At 37.7% G+C, this 21,040-nt stretch overlaps 1 protein-coding gene across 3 annotated transcripts in view; it reads left to right on the forward strand.

The window, feature by feature from the left end:
* Nucleotides 1-21,040, forward strand: part of THSD7A (thrombospondin type 1 domain containing 7A) — a 452,669-nt gene that overhangs the window by 184,758 nt on the left and 246,871 nt on the right. For all 3 annotated transcript variants that reach the window (XM_032303909.1, XM_032303911.1, XM_032303910.1), the window contains exon 2: nucleotides 757-1,588. In XM_032303909.1, coding sequence (XP_032159800.1) covers nucleotides 757-1,588 — 832 coding nt within the window. The remainder of the gene's footprint in view (nucleotides 1-756; nucleotides 1,589-21,040) is intronic.

The raw sequence follows: 21,040 nt of genomic DNA on the forward strand, positions 1-21,040 counted from the left end.
ATATTACACTCTATATTAACTAAATGGAATTTAAATTAAAACTTTTAAAAAGCCTATTTTCTTAATAGTCCTAATCTGATTCATTAGTCAGCTCTCATAATTAGTATCAAATACTGGAAAAACAATAAAATATTAAGGAATTCTCCTGAATTGCATCTGGGATTTAGACTCTGAATGACACTTGTATTTTGAAATTTAGACCTAATGGCATTTAGCTTGCTGCTAACTTGATGATCCAATATAAATGTACCTTTATATTCTGTGCCTAGAGTGGGAAATGAAGATTGTGGTTTTGTTTAAGCACAGTAGCCATGGGCTACAGAGTACTTAAGACTCTGCTGTCCTAAGTCCGGAGACTTGTATGTGCACAGTCTCCATGCCCAGGGGGCCACTCGGTTAGCCTGCTGCTGACATGGATTCGATGCTTACAAGGCGGGGGTCCTGTGTTTTCACTGCTGCTGATTTCTGATGTCCTTTATGAGCAAGGGTTCTCTATTTAAAATTAATGAAGAAAAGACCCAAAAGGACCCAAAATGAACTTGTCCCAGTGGTTACCTTATATAGACTCTCTGACACACTTCTCCTTTTGCAAAAATACTGAGTGCGCATCATTACTTTCCGACACTCGTGTGCAGAGACCTACTTTATAACACTTCAGGGAAGTTAATGTACTAGATCTTGAGATGCCTTTCTGGAAAGTGAAGTAACTTATGGCTTTCTTCCAGTGGCACTGTTGACTCTTGTCTCATTTTTCAGGACCGTGGGGCCGGTGCATGGGAGATGAATGTGGGCCAGGAGGCATTCAGACCCGGGCCGTGTGGTGTGCTCACGTGGAAGGCTGGACGACGTTACATACTAACTGTAAGCCGGCCGAGAGACCCAGTAACCAGCAGATCTGTTTCAAAGTGTGTGACTGGCACAAAGAGTTGTATGACTGGAGCCTGGGACCCTGGAATCAGTGTCAGCCCGTGATTTCCAAAAGCCTAGAGAAACCCCTTGAGTGCATTAAGGGGGAGGAAGGCATTCAGGTGAGAGAGATAATGTGCATCCAGAAAGAGAAGGACATTCCTGCAGAGGATATCATTTGTGAGTACTTCGAGCCCAAACCTCTCCTGGAACAGGCCTGCCTCATCCCCTGCCAGCAAGACTGCATTGTGTCAGAGTTTTCTGCCTGGTCTGAGTGCTCCAAGACGTGCGGCAGTGGGCTCCAGCACCGGACGCGTCACGTGGTAGCACCCCCCCAGTTTGGAGGTTCTGGATGCCCAAACTTGACAGAGTTTCAGGTGTGCCAGTCCAGCCCCTGTGAAGAGGAAGAGAACATGTACAGCTTGCACGTGGGTCCCTGGAGCTCGTGCTCGATGCCCCACTCAAGACAAGTGAGACAAGCAAGGAGACGTGGAAAGAATAAAGAGCGGGAAAAGGACCGAGGCAAAGGATTGAAGGATCCAGAAGCCCGTGAACTTATTAAGAAAAAGAGAAACAGAAATAGACAGAACCGGCAAGAGAACAAATACTGGGACATCCAGATTGGATATCAGACCAGAGAGGTTATGTGCACTAACAAGACGGGGAAACCTGCTGATTTGAGGTAACGTTTTATAGCCATTTAACTGGGGTATCTCTCTGTCGAGGCATGGGCTACAGAGTACTTAAGACTCTGCTGTCCTAAGTCCGGAGACTCATATGTGCGTAGTCTAGAATGAGCTACCCCCAAGTGTAACGTGATCTACTTTAAGACACTTAAGCTTTTGTGGGTTTCCTGACCTCGTTTCTGTTCTGCTCCTGGTTAGACATTGTACTCCTCGAGTTCATTTAAATGTTCCTGTCAAAGATCTATAGCATGAGCTCTTCTCCACGAGATGGTACTACTTCTTTAGGTCAGTCGTGCTGTTTCCACCTACAATGGGGGAAAAAGAAAACCTACTTAGAAGCTAGAGTTTCCACCTACAATGGGGGAAAAAGAATCCCTACTTAGAAGCTAGGGATTTTGATGTCAGATACTTATTTTAGTGAGAATGAAGCACATCTCTCCAAGTTTATAGCATTTTCAACATTACCCTATAAACAAAATCTAAACAACAACCCAGGGAGCTATACCTAAGAATAATTCTCTTTCACGTTTTTATAAAATGGAATAAATCTCCCTAGAGGAAAAAAAAGGAGGGGGGGGAACCAGAAGAAACTAAGGTAAGTAGACATTATTTAATCATGAGTAGTCTGGTTTAGAAAACCTGTAATTAATTGGCTGCATGTTCTACACAGAAATTATTTGTCAAGTGATCTCTGGGTAAATAATGACTATATTATGAAAGACTTTCTCATGTGTGATTTACTTGTTGTGAAAATATTCAGTGAGGATTATTCATTGAGGATTATCTAAAGGATATGATGTTCTCTGGATATTCTAAATTTTGCTCTTGGATAAGCCAGACCATCTGGGAGTGTCTTATCTGGATCATTTGCATAATTGGTTTTTCTGAACTATTTATGCAGTTACGATTTGGACTGAACTGAGTGAAATTATGGTAACATCACTCAGAATTTTATATCATCTTTATTGTAGAAATGACATTGAAAGTGTCATCTACTCCATCACACAGTCTGTTCTCTTGATTAAAAACACATAAGATAAATTTCACTGAAGGCCCAACCCGTGTGCTGCTGGTGAGCAGCTGGATTGCTTTCCTTATGGCCCTGGAAATGTTGAAACAGATCACATGTGCCTGTTTGGTTTGGCTCCTGGGAGCATGACTAGACTGTGTGGCAAGTACGTTGCTTACTAACATACCCCACTGCTTCATCTTTTTTGCACCATGATTTTCCTTCACTCATTCTTGCCTAGTGATTTTGCCATCTGTGGATTTTGAAAGCTGATTGAAAGCCTTTTTAGTGAAGAATATAGTTTAAAGAAATAAGTAAACAAATAAACAATTGATTTGTCTAGACAATAATTTCTCTCAGCATAGTGTTGCTCCGGTCACCATTTTTAGGTTATGTGCTAGTCCCTCCTCTCTTTGTACTTACACAGTTGTATTTTCTCTCAGCCACACAATAATCTGCTTTTTATTCACTTAGTAACATCAGTCCAACTCCTTTCTTGGTCTCATCGTTGGTTACTTGATCTCCTGCCTTCACCCTCCAGGTTCCCTACAACTCCTTAAGCTTTCATGTCTGTGTGTGTGTTCACCGTGATTGTGTATCATGTGTGTTTTCATTTCAATCCCTGTTTTATTCTTTTCTGACTATCCTCATCCTGGTGATTTCCTCATCTCTTTTCCTCGAGTATTATGATTATATTAGTTACTTGGCTCCCACCAAGTAATTAAATGAGCCTCCAAGGCAACTTGAGTTGTCTCCTGTTGTCACTGAGTTAACATGCTGTAGACATTTAATTTAATGTTGACCACTCAATTAAAAGTGTAATTAGGATAGTACCTACCACTGCATAGAGCCATAGAGCCTAATATTCCCATTTGGTTGTTTGAAATAAGCAAACACATTTAAAGATTTGTAGATCTTCTGTCACGTGCTTATATTCTATTCAAAATAAACCTAATATTACTTATTAGAGTATAGATTAAAATTTAAGTTGGTTGCTAATATTTCTTGCATTTAAGAATTATATATAATAATACATATGATTAAGACAGTTAAAGGCTTAGTGAAGAGAGGTAAGAATCAGGTATTTTGACATAGGTGTTGCTCAAACATTGTACCATGTCAGTGAAGCTAGTGAAATAAAGAGTAAATGGTTAACACCAGCAAAGAAGAGAGCCACAGATCACAGACTTGATGATCAAATTTAGTCTTTCCCCTTATATCAGATTTAGAAGCAATTTTGTCATGTCAGTGGGTAAAAAAAAAAAAAAAAAAAAATCATTTAATAGGGCTAAAAACATCTGTTAGAGTGACTGAATCAATTTAGCTAAATAAACCTAAGAATCTTAGGGAAGCAGTTCACAGGCAAATAAATATAACTGTCGCAGAATTACTGCGAGAACTTCCAAGTTTCAGATGATAGATCTGGCCTGCTTTTTTGCTTTCGAACAGACTGAAATCAATAATAATGAAAAACACAAATGAAAAGTCTGTTCTTTCTTGACAATAGGAAATAGAGTCTCAAACCACAAATGACAGAGATTTAGAGAATGTGGTGAAATTAAACCTAACCGAAGGAAGAAACTTAGGAGGTTGTTATATCTTTGCAACTTCTGCAAATGCTCAAACTCTCTGAGTAGCCTGGACTTCGTGAGGGCCAAGGCAATGATGTCTCTTTGTATGGCATGGTCTGTGTTAAAAGAAAGGGATATTGAAGCATCTTTGAGTTGGAAAACAGATGGCATGATGGGCAAGACTGAACAAGAAACTCACTATGCCATTACTGCCAAGAAATGGATTGATGGGTTGAGGGATTAAAGTTTGATGACCAGCAGATGAGAATTCTAAATCCCTACATGTAACATGCCATGACACATAGGACTCTTCTATGAAGCAGTAAGTTTCAGCCAAACTTAGGTAGAATATTGCCCCAGGCCAAGAGTTGATATGAAAGCAATGACAAGCAGTTCTCCAAGAAACCAGAGATGGTAAAGGAAATATGGCATTTCTGAACCAAAAACAGAAAGAAGAGCTAAGAAAATTGAATGATCTTAACTCATTAATCAAATGAGTGATTTGCCTAAGCTCCTAAAAGAAATGGGGAGGAATGAGAAACAAGAAAAAGAAATGAATTTACATTAGAAGCAATAAAATGTGGGAAAATATCTTGTGAAGAGGAGTTAGTGATACAGAGAACAATTTGAGAACATCCAAGTAAATCATCATTTTTAAAAAAATGATGGATATGGAAACAAGCAAGGGAGATCATTATATGAAACTGATGTTCTTGAAGATAGGACCAGAAAAATTATAACAGAAAAGGCAAATAACAACAACAACCCCCCCTCAACAAACATGTAATAGAGGACTTTCCTGAAATTAATACTTTAACCCACAGATTGAAATGGCACATGGGTCATATTCTTCTAGAAGAGGTTGCAATCATGTCCTCATGGAAGAGATGGTGTAGAATAATTATTATAAGGAAAGACATAGAGACCTCAGACTGAAAACCAGAGCAATACTGAAACTGGGAAACTCTAAAAGCATTAGTGTTGTTGTCAAAAATTAGGACAACACATTAACTCCATTCTTGGCTAACGCTAATGTCTAAGTACTAGTTAATGTAATTGAAAAGAGAAAGAAATGAAAATTGGAAAGCAGGTAGATAACTTAAGATTTTTTCCCAATATATAACTGTGCACTGGAAAACTCAAGAGAACCAATTGAAAATAAAAACAATAAAATAACCCATGAGGGGGGCAGTGGATGGACACAAAAATAATATCAAACAATCAAGATATTTCCTAGATGCTTAATAATTAGTTAAACATTAATGGTGGAAACAGAAGATTAAAATATTACACTTACAAAAGTTAAAAAGACAATAGACCATAAGAGACCCTTAACCATAGGGAACAAACTGAGGGTTGCTGGAGAGGGATGGGTAAATGGGTGATGGGCATTAAGGAGGGCACTTGATGTAATGAGCACTGGGTGTTGTATGCAACTGATGAATCACTAAATTCTACCCCTGAAAGTAATAAAACACTATATGTTAACTAACTTGAATTTAAATAAAATTTTTAAAATATTTTTTAAAAAACTAAAAAAGACACAAAGAAATCTATAAATACACCTAACTATAGAAGTTCTGCACAGAACACCAGACTTAGAAACATAAAAATGATGTACGTCTGTACCAGTTGTCCCAACATTGTTACTGTAAAATTTATAAGGGAAAAATAAGCATATCAGAAAGACCACAAAAGTTTTGAAAAATAAAAATAGAAAGCACTAATGTCCCAAGATAAATGTATTTTATTCTATAAAAATAGTAATAACAAATTCATTTTCTTACGTGAATAATCAGATCAAGCAAAATGGGGTCTAGAAATAAGATCTGCAAAATCCTATAAAATGTTGCCTGTGGTGAAGGAACATTTCCAGTTTGGAGGGAAATTAATTAATTTGCTTTTTTGGGGGGCAGTTGCTTTGCCATGTAAAGGAATGAGAAGATACAGATATCTATATAACTATATCTGTAATCTATCTATCTATATCTATCTATCTATCTATCTATCTATCTATCTCTAATTATATGCCTTTGACACTTGTTATACCAAAGCAAAGCCCTGGTGTATATTCAATACTTAAATTTTGTTTCTATAATATTAAAAGAAAAGTTAAAATTTTTAAAACCTTAAATAAGGACCCTTTAGGGTACAGAATGCAGAGATCATGTAATAATTATATTTTTGAAAAGTAAATTTTGCTCAAGAAAAATATGAGTGAAGTTAAAACCCAAGTTAGCAAACTGAGAAAAAATATTTGGGCATATAATTGGCAAAGAGCTCATTTTCTTAATACATAAGCAGTCATAATATTGAGAAAAAGGTCAAAACCTAATTGAAAATAAACAGAGGATCAAGAAAAATGAAAAGGTAAGTCACACACTGGTAGAAAATATTTGTGATAAAGGACTGGCATTCAAAATAAAGAACTCTTTTTTTTTTTTTAAAGATTTTATTTATTTATTTGTCCGAGAGAGAGTGAGCGAGAGCGAGCACAGGCAGACAGAGTGGCAGGCAGAGTCAGAGGGAGAAGTAGGCTCCCTGCGGAGCAAGGAGCCCGATGTGGGACTCGATCTTAAGATGCTGGGATGATGACCTGAGCTGAAGGCAGCTGCTTAACCAACTGAGCCACCCAGGCGTCCCCAAAATAAACAACTCTTAAAACTCAACAAGAAGAAAACAACCTGATTAAAGCGATAAAGGACTGGAATCTAAATTATACAAGGACTGGTATCCAAAATATACTGAAAACTTTTAAAACTCTGATTTAAAAAAAGCCTGATTTTTTTTTTTTTTTTTTTTTGGCTTTATTTGTCTCGTATATCAGTTTTATTGTTTTTTTTTTTTTATTTTTTTTTTTTTATTTTTATTTCCAGCATAACAGTATTCATTATTTTTGCACCACACCCCGTGCTCCATGCAATCCGTGCCCTCTATAATACCCACCACCTGGTACCCCAACCTCCCACCCCCCGTCCCTTCAAAACCCTCAGATTGTTTTTCAGAGTCCATAGTCTCTCATGGTTCACCTCCCCTTCCAATTTCCCCCAACTCCCTTCTCCACTCTAAGTCCCCATGTCCTCCATGCTATTTGTTATGCTCCACAAATAAGTGAAACCATATGATAGTTGACTCTCTCTGCTTGACTTATTTCACTCAGCATAATCTCTTCCAGTCCCGTCCATGTTGCTACAAGAAATGGGCAGAGGACATGAACAGACATTTCTGCAAAGAAGATATCCAGATGGCCAACAGACACATGAAAAAGTGCTCCATATCACTCGGCATCAGGGAAATACAAATCAAAACCACAATGAGATATCACCTCACACCAGTCAGAATGGCTAAAATCAACAAGTCAGGAAATGACAGATGCTGGCGAGGATGCGGAGAAAGGGGAACCCTCCTACACTGTTGGTGGGAATGCAAGCTGGTGCAGCCACTCTGGAAAACAGCATGGAGGTTCCTCAAAATGTTGAAAATAGAACTGCCCTATGACCCAGCAATTGCACTATTGGGTATTTACCCTAAGGATACAAACGTAGTGATCCAAAGGGGCACATGCACCCGAATGTTTATAGCAGCAATGTCCACAATAGCCAAACTATGGAAAGAACCTAGATGTCCATCAACAGATGAATGGATCAAGAAGATGTGGTATATATACACAATGGAATACTATGCAGCCATCAAAAGAAATGAAATCTTGCCATTTGCGACAACCTGGATGGAACTAGAGCGTATCATGCTTAGCGAAATAAGTCAAGCAGAGAAAGACAACTATCATATGATCTCCTTGATATGAGGAAGTGGTGATGCAACATGGGGGCTTAAGTGGGTAGGAGAAGAATAAAGGAAACAAGATGGGATTGGGAGGGAGACAAACCATAAGTGACTTTTAATCTCACAAAACAAACTGAGGGTTGCTGGGGGGAGGGGGTTTGGGAGAAGGGGGTGGGATTATGGACATTGGGGAGGGTATGTGCTTTGGTGAGTGCTGTGAAGTGTGTAAACCTGGTGATTCACAGACCTGTACCCCTGGGGATAGAGTATTATGCCTCCATCAGAAAGGACGAAAAGCCTGATTTTTAATTCCACCAAAGACCTTCACACCTCACCAAAGAAGATCTACAAATGGCAAATAAGCATATGAAAAGATACTTTATATCATAGGTCATCAGGGAAATGCACATTAAAACAACAGAGAGATACTATTACACACCTGTTAGAGTTACCAAAATCTAAAACACTGGCAACACTGAATTCTGGGGAGAATGAAACAGGAATGCTGGTACATTGCTGCTGGGAAAGCAGAGTAAGAGGTTATAGCCGTTTTGTAAGCTAGCTTGGCAGTTTCTTACAACACTAAACGCACTGCTTACCATATGAGCAATTGTGCTCAGTGATATTTACCTAAAGGAACTGAAAACTTATATCCACACAAATATCTACACAGAGACGTTTACATAACAGCTTTATTCCTAATTGCCAAAACTTGAAGGCATCCAAGAGGTCCTTCAGAAGACGAATCAATAAACTGTAGCACATTCAGATAATGGAATATTATTCAGTGTTAAAAAAAACAGTGACCTATCAAGCCATGGAAAAATATGGGAGAAATTAAATGCTAAGTGAAAGAAAAGGCTACATCCTGTATGATTCCAACTGTATGGCATTCTGGAAAAGGCAAAACCCTGGAGACAGTGAAAAGAATAGTAGCGTTGACAGGGCTTAGGTAGTGGGAGAGATGAACAGAGGGAACACAAAGGATTATTTTTTAGGGCAATGAAACGACTCTGTATGTTATTGTGATAGATATATGCCCTTATACTTTTGCTCAGAGCCATAGAATATCAAATGCCAAGAGTTAACTGTGGTGTCAACTAAGGTCTCTGAGTAATAATGATGTATTAACGTAGATCCCATCTAGTGAGTGACGTTGATGATCCGGAGGCTCTGAATATTCAAAGGTAGGGGTTTTATAGGAACTCTCTGTACTTTGCCCTCAGTTTTGCTGTGAACCTATAACTGCTCTAAAAATTAAAATCGATTAAAATCAGCAAAGGATAGTTTCAGTTCACGGAAAATATGCTAATCCTCAATCATAATTAAATACAAAAAAAGTTTAATCCCATTTTCACCTATCAGATTAGTAAATAAAAATGTTTAATAATGTGTCAGGGATCACTAAGATAGCCTCCAGTTTTGATAATTCACTAGAGGGACTCACAGGATTCAGCATATAGTTAGAGTTATGGCTGAGATTCATCACAGTGAAAGGATATAAAGCAAGAGCATAAAGAAACATGTGTAGCCAGAGAAGTCTGGAGGAAATGGTATGAGGTTCCCCTGGAAATTTGGAGCTTCCAGGGTACTCACAAGGTGGAAATTCATAGCCTAGACTTAATCCCTCCAATGAAGAGTTGCAGCAAATTGTGCAACGCATTATCTGCTAGGGTAGTTTATTAGAGTCTCAGGGTTCCAAACTTTTATTGGGGTAGAGGGTTGATCACATAGGAACCCTATGCCTAGGGTTTTGCATATGCCTAGCATATGCAAAAATCCCAAATTCCCAGAAGGAAAGCAAATATTCACTGTAAACCACATTGTTTATACAAACAAATTAAGCATAATGAACTGCTTTATCATTTAGAGCAGTTTTCTCATTTAGAGAACATTTTTTAAAAATATTTTATTTATTTATTGGGCAGAGATCACAAGAAGGCAGAGAGGCTGGCAGAGAGAGAGGAGGAAGCAGGTTCCCTGCTGAGCCGAGAGCCCGATGTGGGGCTCGATCCCAAGACCCTGGGATCATGACCTGAGCTGAAGAGAGGCTTAACCCACTGAGCCACCCAGGTGCCCCTAGAGAACATTGTTTATCAGTGTAGAGAACTGTTTACCAGTTAAGTTCCCAGATGCTGCCAAGGGCCAACCCTGCAAGCAGGTCCTTCTAAGGATAGAAGTCTGAGACTTGGTATTTTACTAATAATAGTATTTCATATTGGGGCACCTGGGTGGCTCAGTGGGTTAAAGCTTCTCCCTTCGGCTCAGGTCATGATCTCAGGGTCCTGGGATCGAGCCCCGTATCGGGCTCTCTGCTCAGCTTGGACTCTCTGCTCAGCGGGGAGCCTGCTTCCCCCTCTCTGTCTGCCTAACTCTGCCTACTTGTGATCTCTCTCTCTGTGTCAAATAAATAAATAAAATCTTTTAAAAAAAAGTAATAGTATTTAATATTAAAGAATTGAAAGCAGACATATTCTTGGGGGGCAAAAATTAATACAACCTATTTGAAAAATAATTTTGCAATATGTATCAAAATGTTAAAAAGACATTACCTTTGTTAGTGATATTATGAATTTCTTCTAGATAATATGTACAACTCTCACAGTAGCATGATTTAATATAGCAAAACAATCTAAATTCCACCAATAAAAGGACTAGTTAAATCATGGTACTTCCCTGTATGGAATGTGTAGTTATTAGCCAGTGAAGTGTGCATCAGGGCTTTTATAACAAATTACCATTGAATAGTGACTTACAAACAACAGTTATTTATTTCTCATTGTCCCAAAGGCTTAGAAGTCCAAGATCAAGGCTCCAGCAGATTCGCTGTCTGCTGAAAACTCTATTTTGTGTTGTAGACTCCTGGCTTTTCCTTGTACCCTTGCATGGCACAGAGTGAGAGAGAGCTCTCTAGGGTTCCTTTATGAGGGTACTAATCCATACACGAGGGCTTACCTTGTGACCTGATCCCCCCTCAAAGGCTCTACCTTCTCATACTATCACATTAGGGGTTCAGATTTCAAAATATGAATTTTGGGGGGACACACACATTCAGCCCAATCCAGTAATCGATTTCTAAACGAACATGAAAGAGTAAAGGTAGTTTTATTCCACTGTCTTGCCCTCACCAGAAATGCCATTAAAAGAAGCACATCTATGTATGGTTTAAAAAAAAAACAAAACGAAAGGGGAAGAAATCTAGGCCTTGAGGCATGAAAGAGATTCCTTTATAGTAATTGGGCTACAATCCTGAAAGGCTCATTCAAGGCCATGGGGGGTGGGTGGGAGGAAAGCGCAGACGTACTACGGGGAATGTGGAGGAAGGTCCCTTAAGAGCCAGTTCCTCACCCCAGAATCACAGCGGAAGTGTAGCTGGAGAGTAATTCAGCCAGAATGTAACTTCCCAGGTCTCCTGACTGAGAGAAGCTGTCAAAGGTGAGGTGAAGAAGAAGGGAGGTAGAGGAGGCAGATGTCTCTAAATTGCAACAGTGTAAGCCTGAGATTTAATGCTTTACTATGAGCCTCCCTCACTTCTGGAAAGTTTAGCTGTCCCAGATTACCTCTTCCTGAAATGAAGTCCTGCATCTGCATATCAAAGACATAACATGTTTCAGGAAGAACTATAAATCTGCTCTAAATAATGCAAGAAACATTTAGTGAAAGTCATGCCTACTTTGGAAAATATCTTCCATTTGAATATGCCTTGTTTTGTTGTGTTGCTTAACAAAGGCAATTAATTATAACTATAAATCCAGTGGAAACACTGCCAGGAAGTATGGGAAATTCCACTTGGTACATTCCTGAGAGAATAAGACAGAATTGGGATCTAAAACAGATTTCTGTTGGCTAAACCAAAACAAAAAACAAACAGAAAAAAAAAAAAGCACATCTACCTATGCAGTTTCTAGATAACTCAATAAAGCAGACATTTATTTTAGGCACAAATATATAAGGGCAAAAAATAACTAGGTCTCGTAAATACAGTCAACTGACCTTTGACAAAGGAACAAAGACAATATAATTTTGCAACGAGAGTTTCTTCCACAAACAGTGCTGAAATAAGTGAATACATGCACATACACAAGTCTAGACACAGACCTAAACAACCTTCAAAAAATGAACTCAAAATACATCATAGACCTAATACAAAAAGCAAAACTACCGTAAAACTTATAGAAGGTAACATAAGAGAAAATGTAGATGACCTTGGGCATGATGATACCTTTTTAGATACAACACAAAAGATGATCTGTGAAAGAAATAATTGATAAATTGTGCTTCATTAAAATTAAATGCTTCTGCTCTGCAAAAGACAATGTCAAGAGAATGACAAGCCACAGACTGAGAATATATTTGCAGAAGACTCATCTGATTAAAGACTGTTATCCAAAATACACAAACAACTCTTAAAACAGAACAATAAGAAAACAACTTGATTAAAAAGTGGATCAAGGACTGTAACCTCACCAAAGACAAAATTCAGCTGCTAAATAAGCATATGAAGAAATGCTCCACATTGTAGGTCATCAGGGAAATACATATTAAAACAATGTGATACCAAAACACACTTGGTAGAATAGCAAAAATGCAGAACACTGGCAATACCAGATCCTGGTGAGGTTGTGAAGCCACAAGAATGAATATTGCTGGTGAGAATGCAAAATGGTACAGCCACTTCAGTTTGGAGGCTTCTTATAAAACCAAACATACTTCCATATCATCCAGCCATTACACCCCTACACATTTACCCAAAGGAACTGAAAACTTACATCCACCCAATATCGACACAGTGTTACCAGGTGTTAGGAGAGAGAAATGAATAGGGGGTGCATGGATGGCTTTAGGGGAGTAAAAATAGTCTGAAGGATATTATCATGATGGATATATGCCATTATATATTTATGCAAACTGGTAGAATATACAACCCCAAAGTTAACTATAATCTAAATCATAGATTTTGATTGATTATGGTGTTTAAGTGTAGCTGCATCCTCGGTAAAAAAATGTGCCTTTCAAATGAGTGATGATTTCAAATGTGAAATGGCAAAGTTCTGCAAGTGGGACAGAGAGTGTGTGGGAAATCTCTATACCTTCCTCTTAATTTTCTTGTAAATCTAAAACTATTCTTTAAAAAAAAATAAACTCTTAAAAGGCAACTGGCTAAGATATGAAGAGGAGAATAGTCTAGTATCCCAAGAAAAATGGGCACATTGGAGTGTTTTTCTATCATTTTGTTATCAATTCTGTCTTTTCTTCTTAAGTCTTTCTATAAATTCAGTCTTAGTACTTCAGATAGTAGTGAGTAATGCTCAGAAGGCTCTCTGCATTTTTTTTTTTCTAAACTCATACTTTTCTGGCATACCCTTTCATCTTCAAAATTATATCTGTTAAGATAAAATTGTATTTCCTCTCGACACATTCTCTTTGTGCCTAACTCTTAGTTTACTTTAGAATACTAGCTGTCCACTACTCCATCCTTCCCTTTAAGGTGAACATAAAGCTACTGACTTTATAATAGTAAAATAAATAAATAAAACAGTACAACCCCTAAAAACCTGGCTGATTCCACAAGAGATAATTCAACAAGTAATAGATAATTAAGAGAAATAAGTAGTAAAATAGGAAAACCTTTATATCCATGGCTTCATGATGTTGAACAAGAAATCTAAACTTTATTCTCATGAATAAATATGTGTAAAGCGAGTCAGTGATGAGTGGGGGGAGGAGGGAGTCAAAATATCTCTGAAAGCCTTACACGTTTTGTGATTCCTAAGAACTCTGAACCAAAACCATACCTAGAATTGTGGATATGAAATCCCATGTATCTTTCTTGGCAGAAATTCAGTTAATTTTGACATGTTCTAGAAATCTGGTCAAATGGAAGCATCAGAACGAATATAGAACAGGACAGGTCTCAGTCTTGAAAGTAATGGCACAGTATTTTCTCCAAGCATGTACTGTGGAGTTCCTGGGGCCCATTCCCATAGGACGACCCAGGGAATCATTGAGCTTGCAAATCTTAATTCTAACCTTACCAAAAAGAAGGGAGTAAATTGCCCACTATTTAAAGTAATACTGATTACTTTTAGGTTATTCAGAATCCATTTATAAAATTACTACTTCTCTTGCATAAATAACAGGCTTTTAGATTAAAAGACTTTCTGTAACATTGAAAGTGTCGATTTGCCTGCCAGAGACTCACCATCGTTTTTCGTAAGCTCATCCCAGCTTCCTGCTGGCCGCGGCTGGCTGAAGAAATAGAGTCCATGTGCCCACCTTCTTTTGTAGATGGTATATAGCTATCAGAGGTTTATGGCTTTGCTCATCTCAAAATGAATTGCTGACTGGGCACTGGTAATACATTTGTGCTTAGAGAGCCACTCAGCCCTTCTAGATGCTGCTGTGTGCCTTCTAGATGTGCTGTGTCTAGATGAGGCTCGTCCCAGAGCGGTACCTTAAAAAAGCTTCCTGCTTCTCTTCTTTCTGGTTGGATGCTACCCATAGGAGGCAGCAACAGGTTATAAGAAAGTGGGAAGAGAGGAGTTGAGTATATATTCCTGTCTTTTTGGGTCAACTGGTGACTGAGTTCTTCTCATAAAAGGCTACGGCCCCTTTCAAGCAGCTCTGCCCTGCAGCTCTAGGTCTGTATCACGTTTCGGTAAAATCTTTTTCCTTGGTCCCTTACCACTTTGGGGTTATAATCTTCCCAGACTTGCTAGCCCCAGGGTGCTCCACTGTCTGTCGGTAATTTCTCTGAACACTACCCATACTTTTGTTAATAATCCTTTTATTAAACTCTTCTCATTTAACCCTTGTGACTTTGCAATCTGTTTTCTGCTGACCCTGATGGATGTAACAGCTATACTAGAGTACAGTGTCAAGAGTCAGAGAATGACTTCTATGTCTGTCACTGCTATTATGTATTAACAAATTAAATATGCATTTCTTTATTTACTTTTCTGCTCAACAAAGTATAAGACATCAAGACTTTCTGTGTACTGGAATATATAGATTGAAAGAATATAAAAGCAGAGACCCTAATCTCAAGGACCTGTACTTTGCTATGGAAAGAGTGACACAAAAAAGCGATAAAATATTACATGTGCGATCTTATGTCTATAGAGAGGGTTTGTACAAGTGATAATCTAGGCAAGTTCTTCCTGGAAGGAGGCTGATAGGATCAGAAATGGCCTCATGGAGGAAATGCTGCTAAGTTTAAGGATCAGTAGATATGCCTGAGAGAGGGGAGGATAATGGAAGAGAAATAGGAACAGCAAGAACAAAGGCCCTGAGGTTTGCATCAGTAGTGATTCATTGAGTGTTGGTGTGATGTACACAGATCAATCACACGTCGAGAGACTTTCCTATAAGGAATGAGAAGCTAGATGTAGCTAAGAAAAGCCAGGCCAATCTTGGAGGTCCAGCTTAAGTGTTTAGATTTTATGTCCTATGGATTAGCCATTTCCACAGTTATTAGAAACAGTGCTTTCAGTGCACTTCTATATAGGTAACATTTATTTATAAATTCCTGCATGGTTAAAAAAGTATGTATACAACTAAAAATCATAATAATTAAAACTAAGGGGCGCCTGGGTGGCTCAGTGGGTTAAGCCGCTGCCTTCGGCCCAGGTCATGATCTCAGGGCTCTGGGATCGAGCCCCGCATCGGGCTCTCTGCTCAGCAGGGAGCCTGCTTCCTCCTTCTCTCTGCCTGCATCTCTGCCTGCTTGTGATCTCTCTCTGTCAAATAAATAAATAAAATCTTTTAAAAAAATAAATAATTAAAACTAAGTATAAGAAAAAGAAATAAAGAAACAATACTAATATTTTGTTAATCATTATGGCTTTGCATTATCTTTACCTAAAATCTTAAGGGAAACCATGAAGAGTTGCATTATTAGCAGTAGTGATTTTTAGTCTAATATACACTTTTTATAAAAATATATTTTATATAAATATATTTTATATATGTTATATGATGTACTAATACAAAATATGAACATATTTATAAATATATGTAGTTTTATATATAAATAAAATATACTTTTTATATTGGTCAGTGGAGTTTCATGAATAGGATTACCATGTTATATGCATATTATAATTAACCAATAAACAGTGATTAACTAGGCAGTTACTACATGTCCAACATTGGCCAGGTACACAATTAACTTTGCACTTAAATAAAACATAATTTTTATATGGAAATATTTTGAAAAGATCACTGTATATAAAATAAAGCAGGTATTATTATTCCTGTTTTATAGATGGCAAAGTTGAGCATCAGAGGTTTTAAGTAACTTGCCCAAGACAAGACCCAAAGCAGAGGGCAACAAAGAAGACTTGAGCAGCGTGGCCTGGCTGTTGTGTACACGAGCCCCATGTGCTGTCCTGCATGCTTTGGCAGAAGGCGGTTCACACGAAAACATTTCTAGTAAGAAGCTTAGGCTCATTCTCAGCAGATAAGGACATATTTCAGAAATTGAGGTACATCCATTTTTGAAATAGGCTTCTTGCAACCTTTTGTTTTAGGAGAGACTACTTCTTTGGATCTGATCTTATTATCATCTCAAATACCCCCCCACCTTTTTATAATAAGGCTGATTCATAGCAGACATGTCAGTCTTCCCCTTTTTTTTTTTTTTTTTTGCATCTTCCCAGGAAGTGCCCCATTTAGATTACAAAGCAAAGAGAAGCAAAGCATACAGTTCCCTGGAATCAGTAAAAAGGGAGCACATATATTTTCATGCTCCTACCAGAAATGTTCCCATTCACTTCACAATAGTAGAGCAATGGGACTGTCAGAGCAGATGCCAATAACTCTATGTGCAGTCTCACTAAACCAGCATTACAATCTGAGATGCTGCTCTCATCAAAATTTTATAAAGCAGAGAAAGCTTGTCTTCTGCACTTTATTCAGCATCCCACACTGACTGCATGACATTTTTCTATTCACACTTGGGTTTATGCACGCCTCCCATTCTGATCTGTTTACCTACGGTAGTACCTAAGTTTATTTATATTTCCTCCTGCTCTTTGCCTCAACCTAATTTCATTCCTTGAATAGAAGATTTCTTTTCAGTGCTGCACTTAAAACCACAAAACTGATTATTTATATTAGGGCAGGCCTCACATTTCATTTAAAAACTACATTTTGTTGTATTTGGAAAGTTTTCTCGGAAGTTATGGTATCTACTATGTCAGGAAATACTGTATATATATATATATATATATATATATATATATATACAAACACATACATACATATATATATGACATAGTAGTATATATATATATGACATAGTGTGTGTGTGTGTGTGTGTGTGTGTATATATATATATATATATATATATATCCTATCTAACAACAGTAGGTGATTGCTACATAAGCTACTTCATCAAAGAGGGACACAATATTAGCCATTCTGTCTCCCACTCAACTAAGACAATTTCTGGCTACCATCAGTTCCCAGTAAATGTTTGTTCAAGTATGAAAAGTGAGTCTTTCCATTTTAGAAATTGAGCCTTTTGGTGAATAATGGAGGCTACTGGGAAAACCGACACTTAGGCAGGTTATGAAGAATGCAACTGAAACATGCTAGGACAGATAAATCCTATTCACCTAAGAGAATATAGGATATGGATATTAGTTCCATTCATGAGATAAAGTTGAAAATGTATTTTACTATTACTGTGCCTGATTAACACTGAACAGTAGTTACTAGGTAATTAAATAAAATATATTTTCTATATAAAATCATAAAATGTATAATTTTTGTTAAGGTTCTATTTATTTATTTGACAGAGATCACAAGTGTGCAGAGAGGCAGGCAGAGAGAGAGGGGGAAGCAGGCTCCCCACTGAGCAGAGAGCCCGATGCGGGGCTCGATCCCAGGACTGTGAGATCATGACCTGAGCCAAAGGCAGAGGCTTAACCCACTGAGCCACCCAGCTGCCCCTAAAATGTGTAACTTTTTAAGGAGAAATCACATCTTCCTTGCTATCGTAAATGCACTCTAGTAGTTTCTGAGCATTCGTCTGTTTAGTTTAACCTTTGGTACGTTTATAAACATCTTTATTTACGTTGTCCCTTACTCCTGTTTTTATGTCTTGAAGCCACTAAACTGTTTAGTCACAACTATCAAGTAACTGCCACCAAAGATGGCAAACTAAAGGCTACTATTGTCAATGTTTACCTATAAACTTCTAACACATTCTCTTGAATATCCTGTCACTCTGACCACCAGAGTCACTTCCTCATCCTATGGCACATTGGTCTCTCTCATCGTGCCTGGGCTCTCTTCACCTCTCCTGTAGCTCTCTGTCTCACCCACAGGAGTATTTTTGGTTTAAATGATGGCCTGCCATTCAGCAAGTGAACAAAAGGAAGCTCTTAGGTAGTGTTTTAAAACTTGAAATTAAAGGAACATATTGGGGACCAGGGACCAATCGTAAGTCAAATTGTAGATACCACCGTTTAGTCTTCCTTCACATAAAGTTTAAATAGAGTTCTTCCCAATTTCCTCACTTTTCCTCTGAGCCTTATTAATATCTTCCATTTGATTGTTCTAAGTTTAACTTTCTTTCTTGGACCTGTGTGAGAGCAGATTTCCGTGAGCTGGCACTCCCTTGAGCAGCCTGGGTACTGTTTGGGGCAGTGACCTTGCATCTCCCTAATAGCAATTGTGATCTCACCCATTGTTCTCATGTATTTGCTGGAATTCTACCACTTCTTTGTGGGTAGTACTGAGACTCCCTCAGACTGGAATATAACAAGAAGGGATTTAAATAGGAGGAAATGATTTCAAAGGGAAAAAAGCCCACGTAGGATAAGGAATTGAATAAATTATTAATGCAGTATTTGTACAACCTAATTAAGAATATGCTCACTAATTTAGCATCTACTAATATATTGTATTGGTCATTGTGTGTGTTTTATTACTTTCTTAAAATTATCGCTTACATATTAGGCATGATTTTAACCCTCTACTCACACTTGGACTTTGCTATTTCTTTATTTTCCTAATCTTGTATCATCTTATTATAGGGTGATTACCTACTGTTTCCCCCACAGTCTTTGAGAGGTATTTTCTAACCTATTTAGAATAAATATGTGGTCAGTGATACTAGATTTTAAAAGTTGTGAACAGGGAAATTTTGACTAGTGGTGACATTTATCAGGACAGCAAATGAATTGTGAATGAGCCAAGTAACTGTGCTGTGCCTCATACAAGAAGCCATTGTACTGAAAAGATCTTGCAATGTTGGTACAATCATGTACAGTGTAGTGTGGTGGAAAAAACAAGCAGATTTTTGAAGAAGAAAAATCAGTTGTGACTACTGATAGCTGAGATTACATTAATTTTCTTCTTTGGTTTAAGAAAGAAAAGCTTTCAAAAAGCTGCTCTTAGCCGTAAATCAGATCACTAACTGACTTGTTTATGAATATGCATGTCCTCCTTTTGGTAGGTGAATAGGAGTAGAGACAGGAAAAGACATATATTGTAAGTCAAAAATAATAACTATGAATTTCTCAGAAATTATTTTCGGCAGTATGATATTTGAATACTTTTGGATTCCATCCAAGATACGGTATACTAATACATTTTGGATATCATACAAATTTTCAAACAGTTTTTATTAAAAATGCAGCTTTCTGGCATGTAAAATTGCTGTGTAAATTGAGAATGGCTGAGCAAAATGGGAAATTTTTTAGTGTTTTTTCAAATTTTTATTAAGTTCTTATTTTAATCCAGTATGGTTAAAGTGTTATTTTAGCTTCAGATGTATAATATAGAGATTCAGCAACTCTATACATTACTTAGTGCTGATCATAACAAGTGTACTCTTTAATCCCTATCACCTGTTTCATGCTGGCCCCCTACCCGCTGTAACCATCAGTTTGTTCTCTATAGTTTAGAGTCTAAAAATGCATAAAGTCTGTTTTGGGGTTTGTGTCTCTCTGTCTCTCTGTCTCTCTCTCTTTTTCTTTGTTTTGTTCTGAAATTTCACATATGAGTGAAATAGTGAAATCATATGTCATTTGTCTTTCTGTGAACCACTTATTTCATTTAGCGTGATACTGTCTGGTTCCATCCATGTTGTTGCAAATGGCAAGGTACCATTCTTTTTAATGACTGAACAGTATTCCCCCCCATATGTGTGTGTGTGTGTGTATGTGTGTGTGTGTGTGTGTGTGTGTGTATAGGCATATATACATGTGTATATATATGTGTGTGTGTATTCCACATATTCTTTATCCATTTATTGATTCACACTTTGGCTGCTTCCATAATTTCGCTATGATAAATAATGTTACTATAGACATAGGTAGGTGTACATATATCGTTTCAAATTAGCGTTTTTTAATTCTTTGGTTAAATACGCAGTAATAGAACTACTGTATCATACAGTACTTCTATTTTTAATCGTTTTGAGGAAACTCCATACTGCTTTTCACAATGGCTGCACTAGTTTGCATTCCCATCAATAAGGCAAGAGGGTTCCCTTTTCTCCACATCCTTGCCAACACTTGTTGTTTTTTATGTTTTTTGTTTTACTTATTTATTTTTTATTTTATTTGAGAGAGAGAGAGAAAGAGAGAGAGAGAGAGCAGAAGCAGGGGGAGCAGCAACAAGAGAGGGAGAAGTAGACTCCCTGCTGTGCAGGAAGCCCAATGTAGCCCTCCATCCCAGGACCCTAGGATCACAATCCAAGCCGAAGGCAGACGCCTAACTGACTGAGCCACCCAAGCACCCCTCTTGTGTTTTTTATTTTACCCATTCTGATTGGTGTGAGGTGACATCTCATTGTAGTTTTGCTTAGCATTTCCCTGATGATGAATGATATTGAGCATCTTTTCATGAGTCTGTTGGCCATCTGGATGTCTTTGGAAAAGTGTCCGTTCATGTCTTCTGCCCATTTTTTAATTGGAATTTGGGAGGTGTTGAGTCTTATAAGTTCCTTATATATTTTGGATACTAACCCTTTATCAAGTATGTCATTGGCAAATATCCTTTCTCATCCAGTATGTTGTTTTTAGTTTTGTTGGTTGTTGCCTTACTGTTCCAAAGCTTCTTGTTTTGAT

Source organism: Mustela erminea, chromosome 11, assembly GCF_009829155.1.
Source record: "Mustela erminea isolate mMusErm1 chromosome 11, mMusErm1.Pri, whole genome shotgun sequence".
NCBI lineage: Eukaryota > Metazoa > Chordata > Mammalia > Carnivora > Mustelidae > Mustela > Mustela erminea.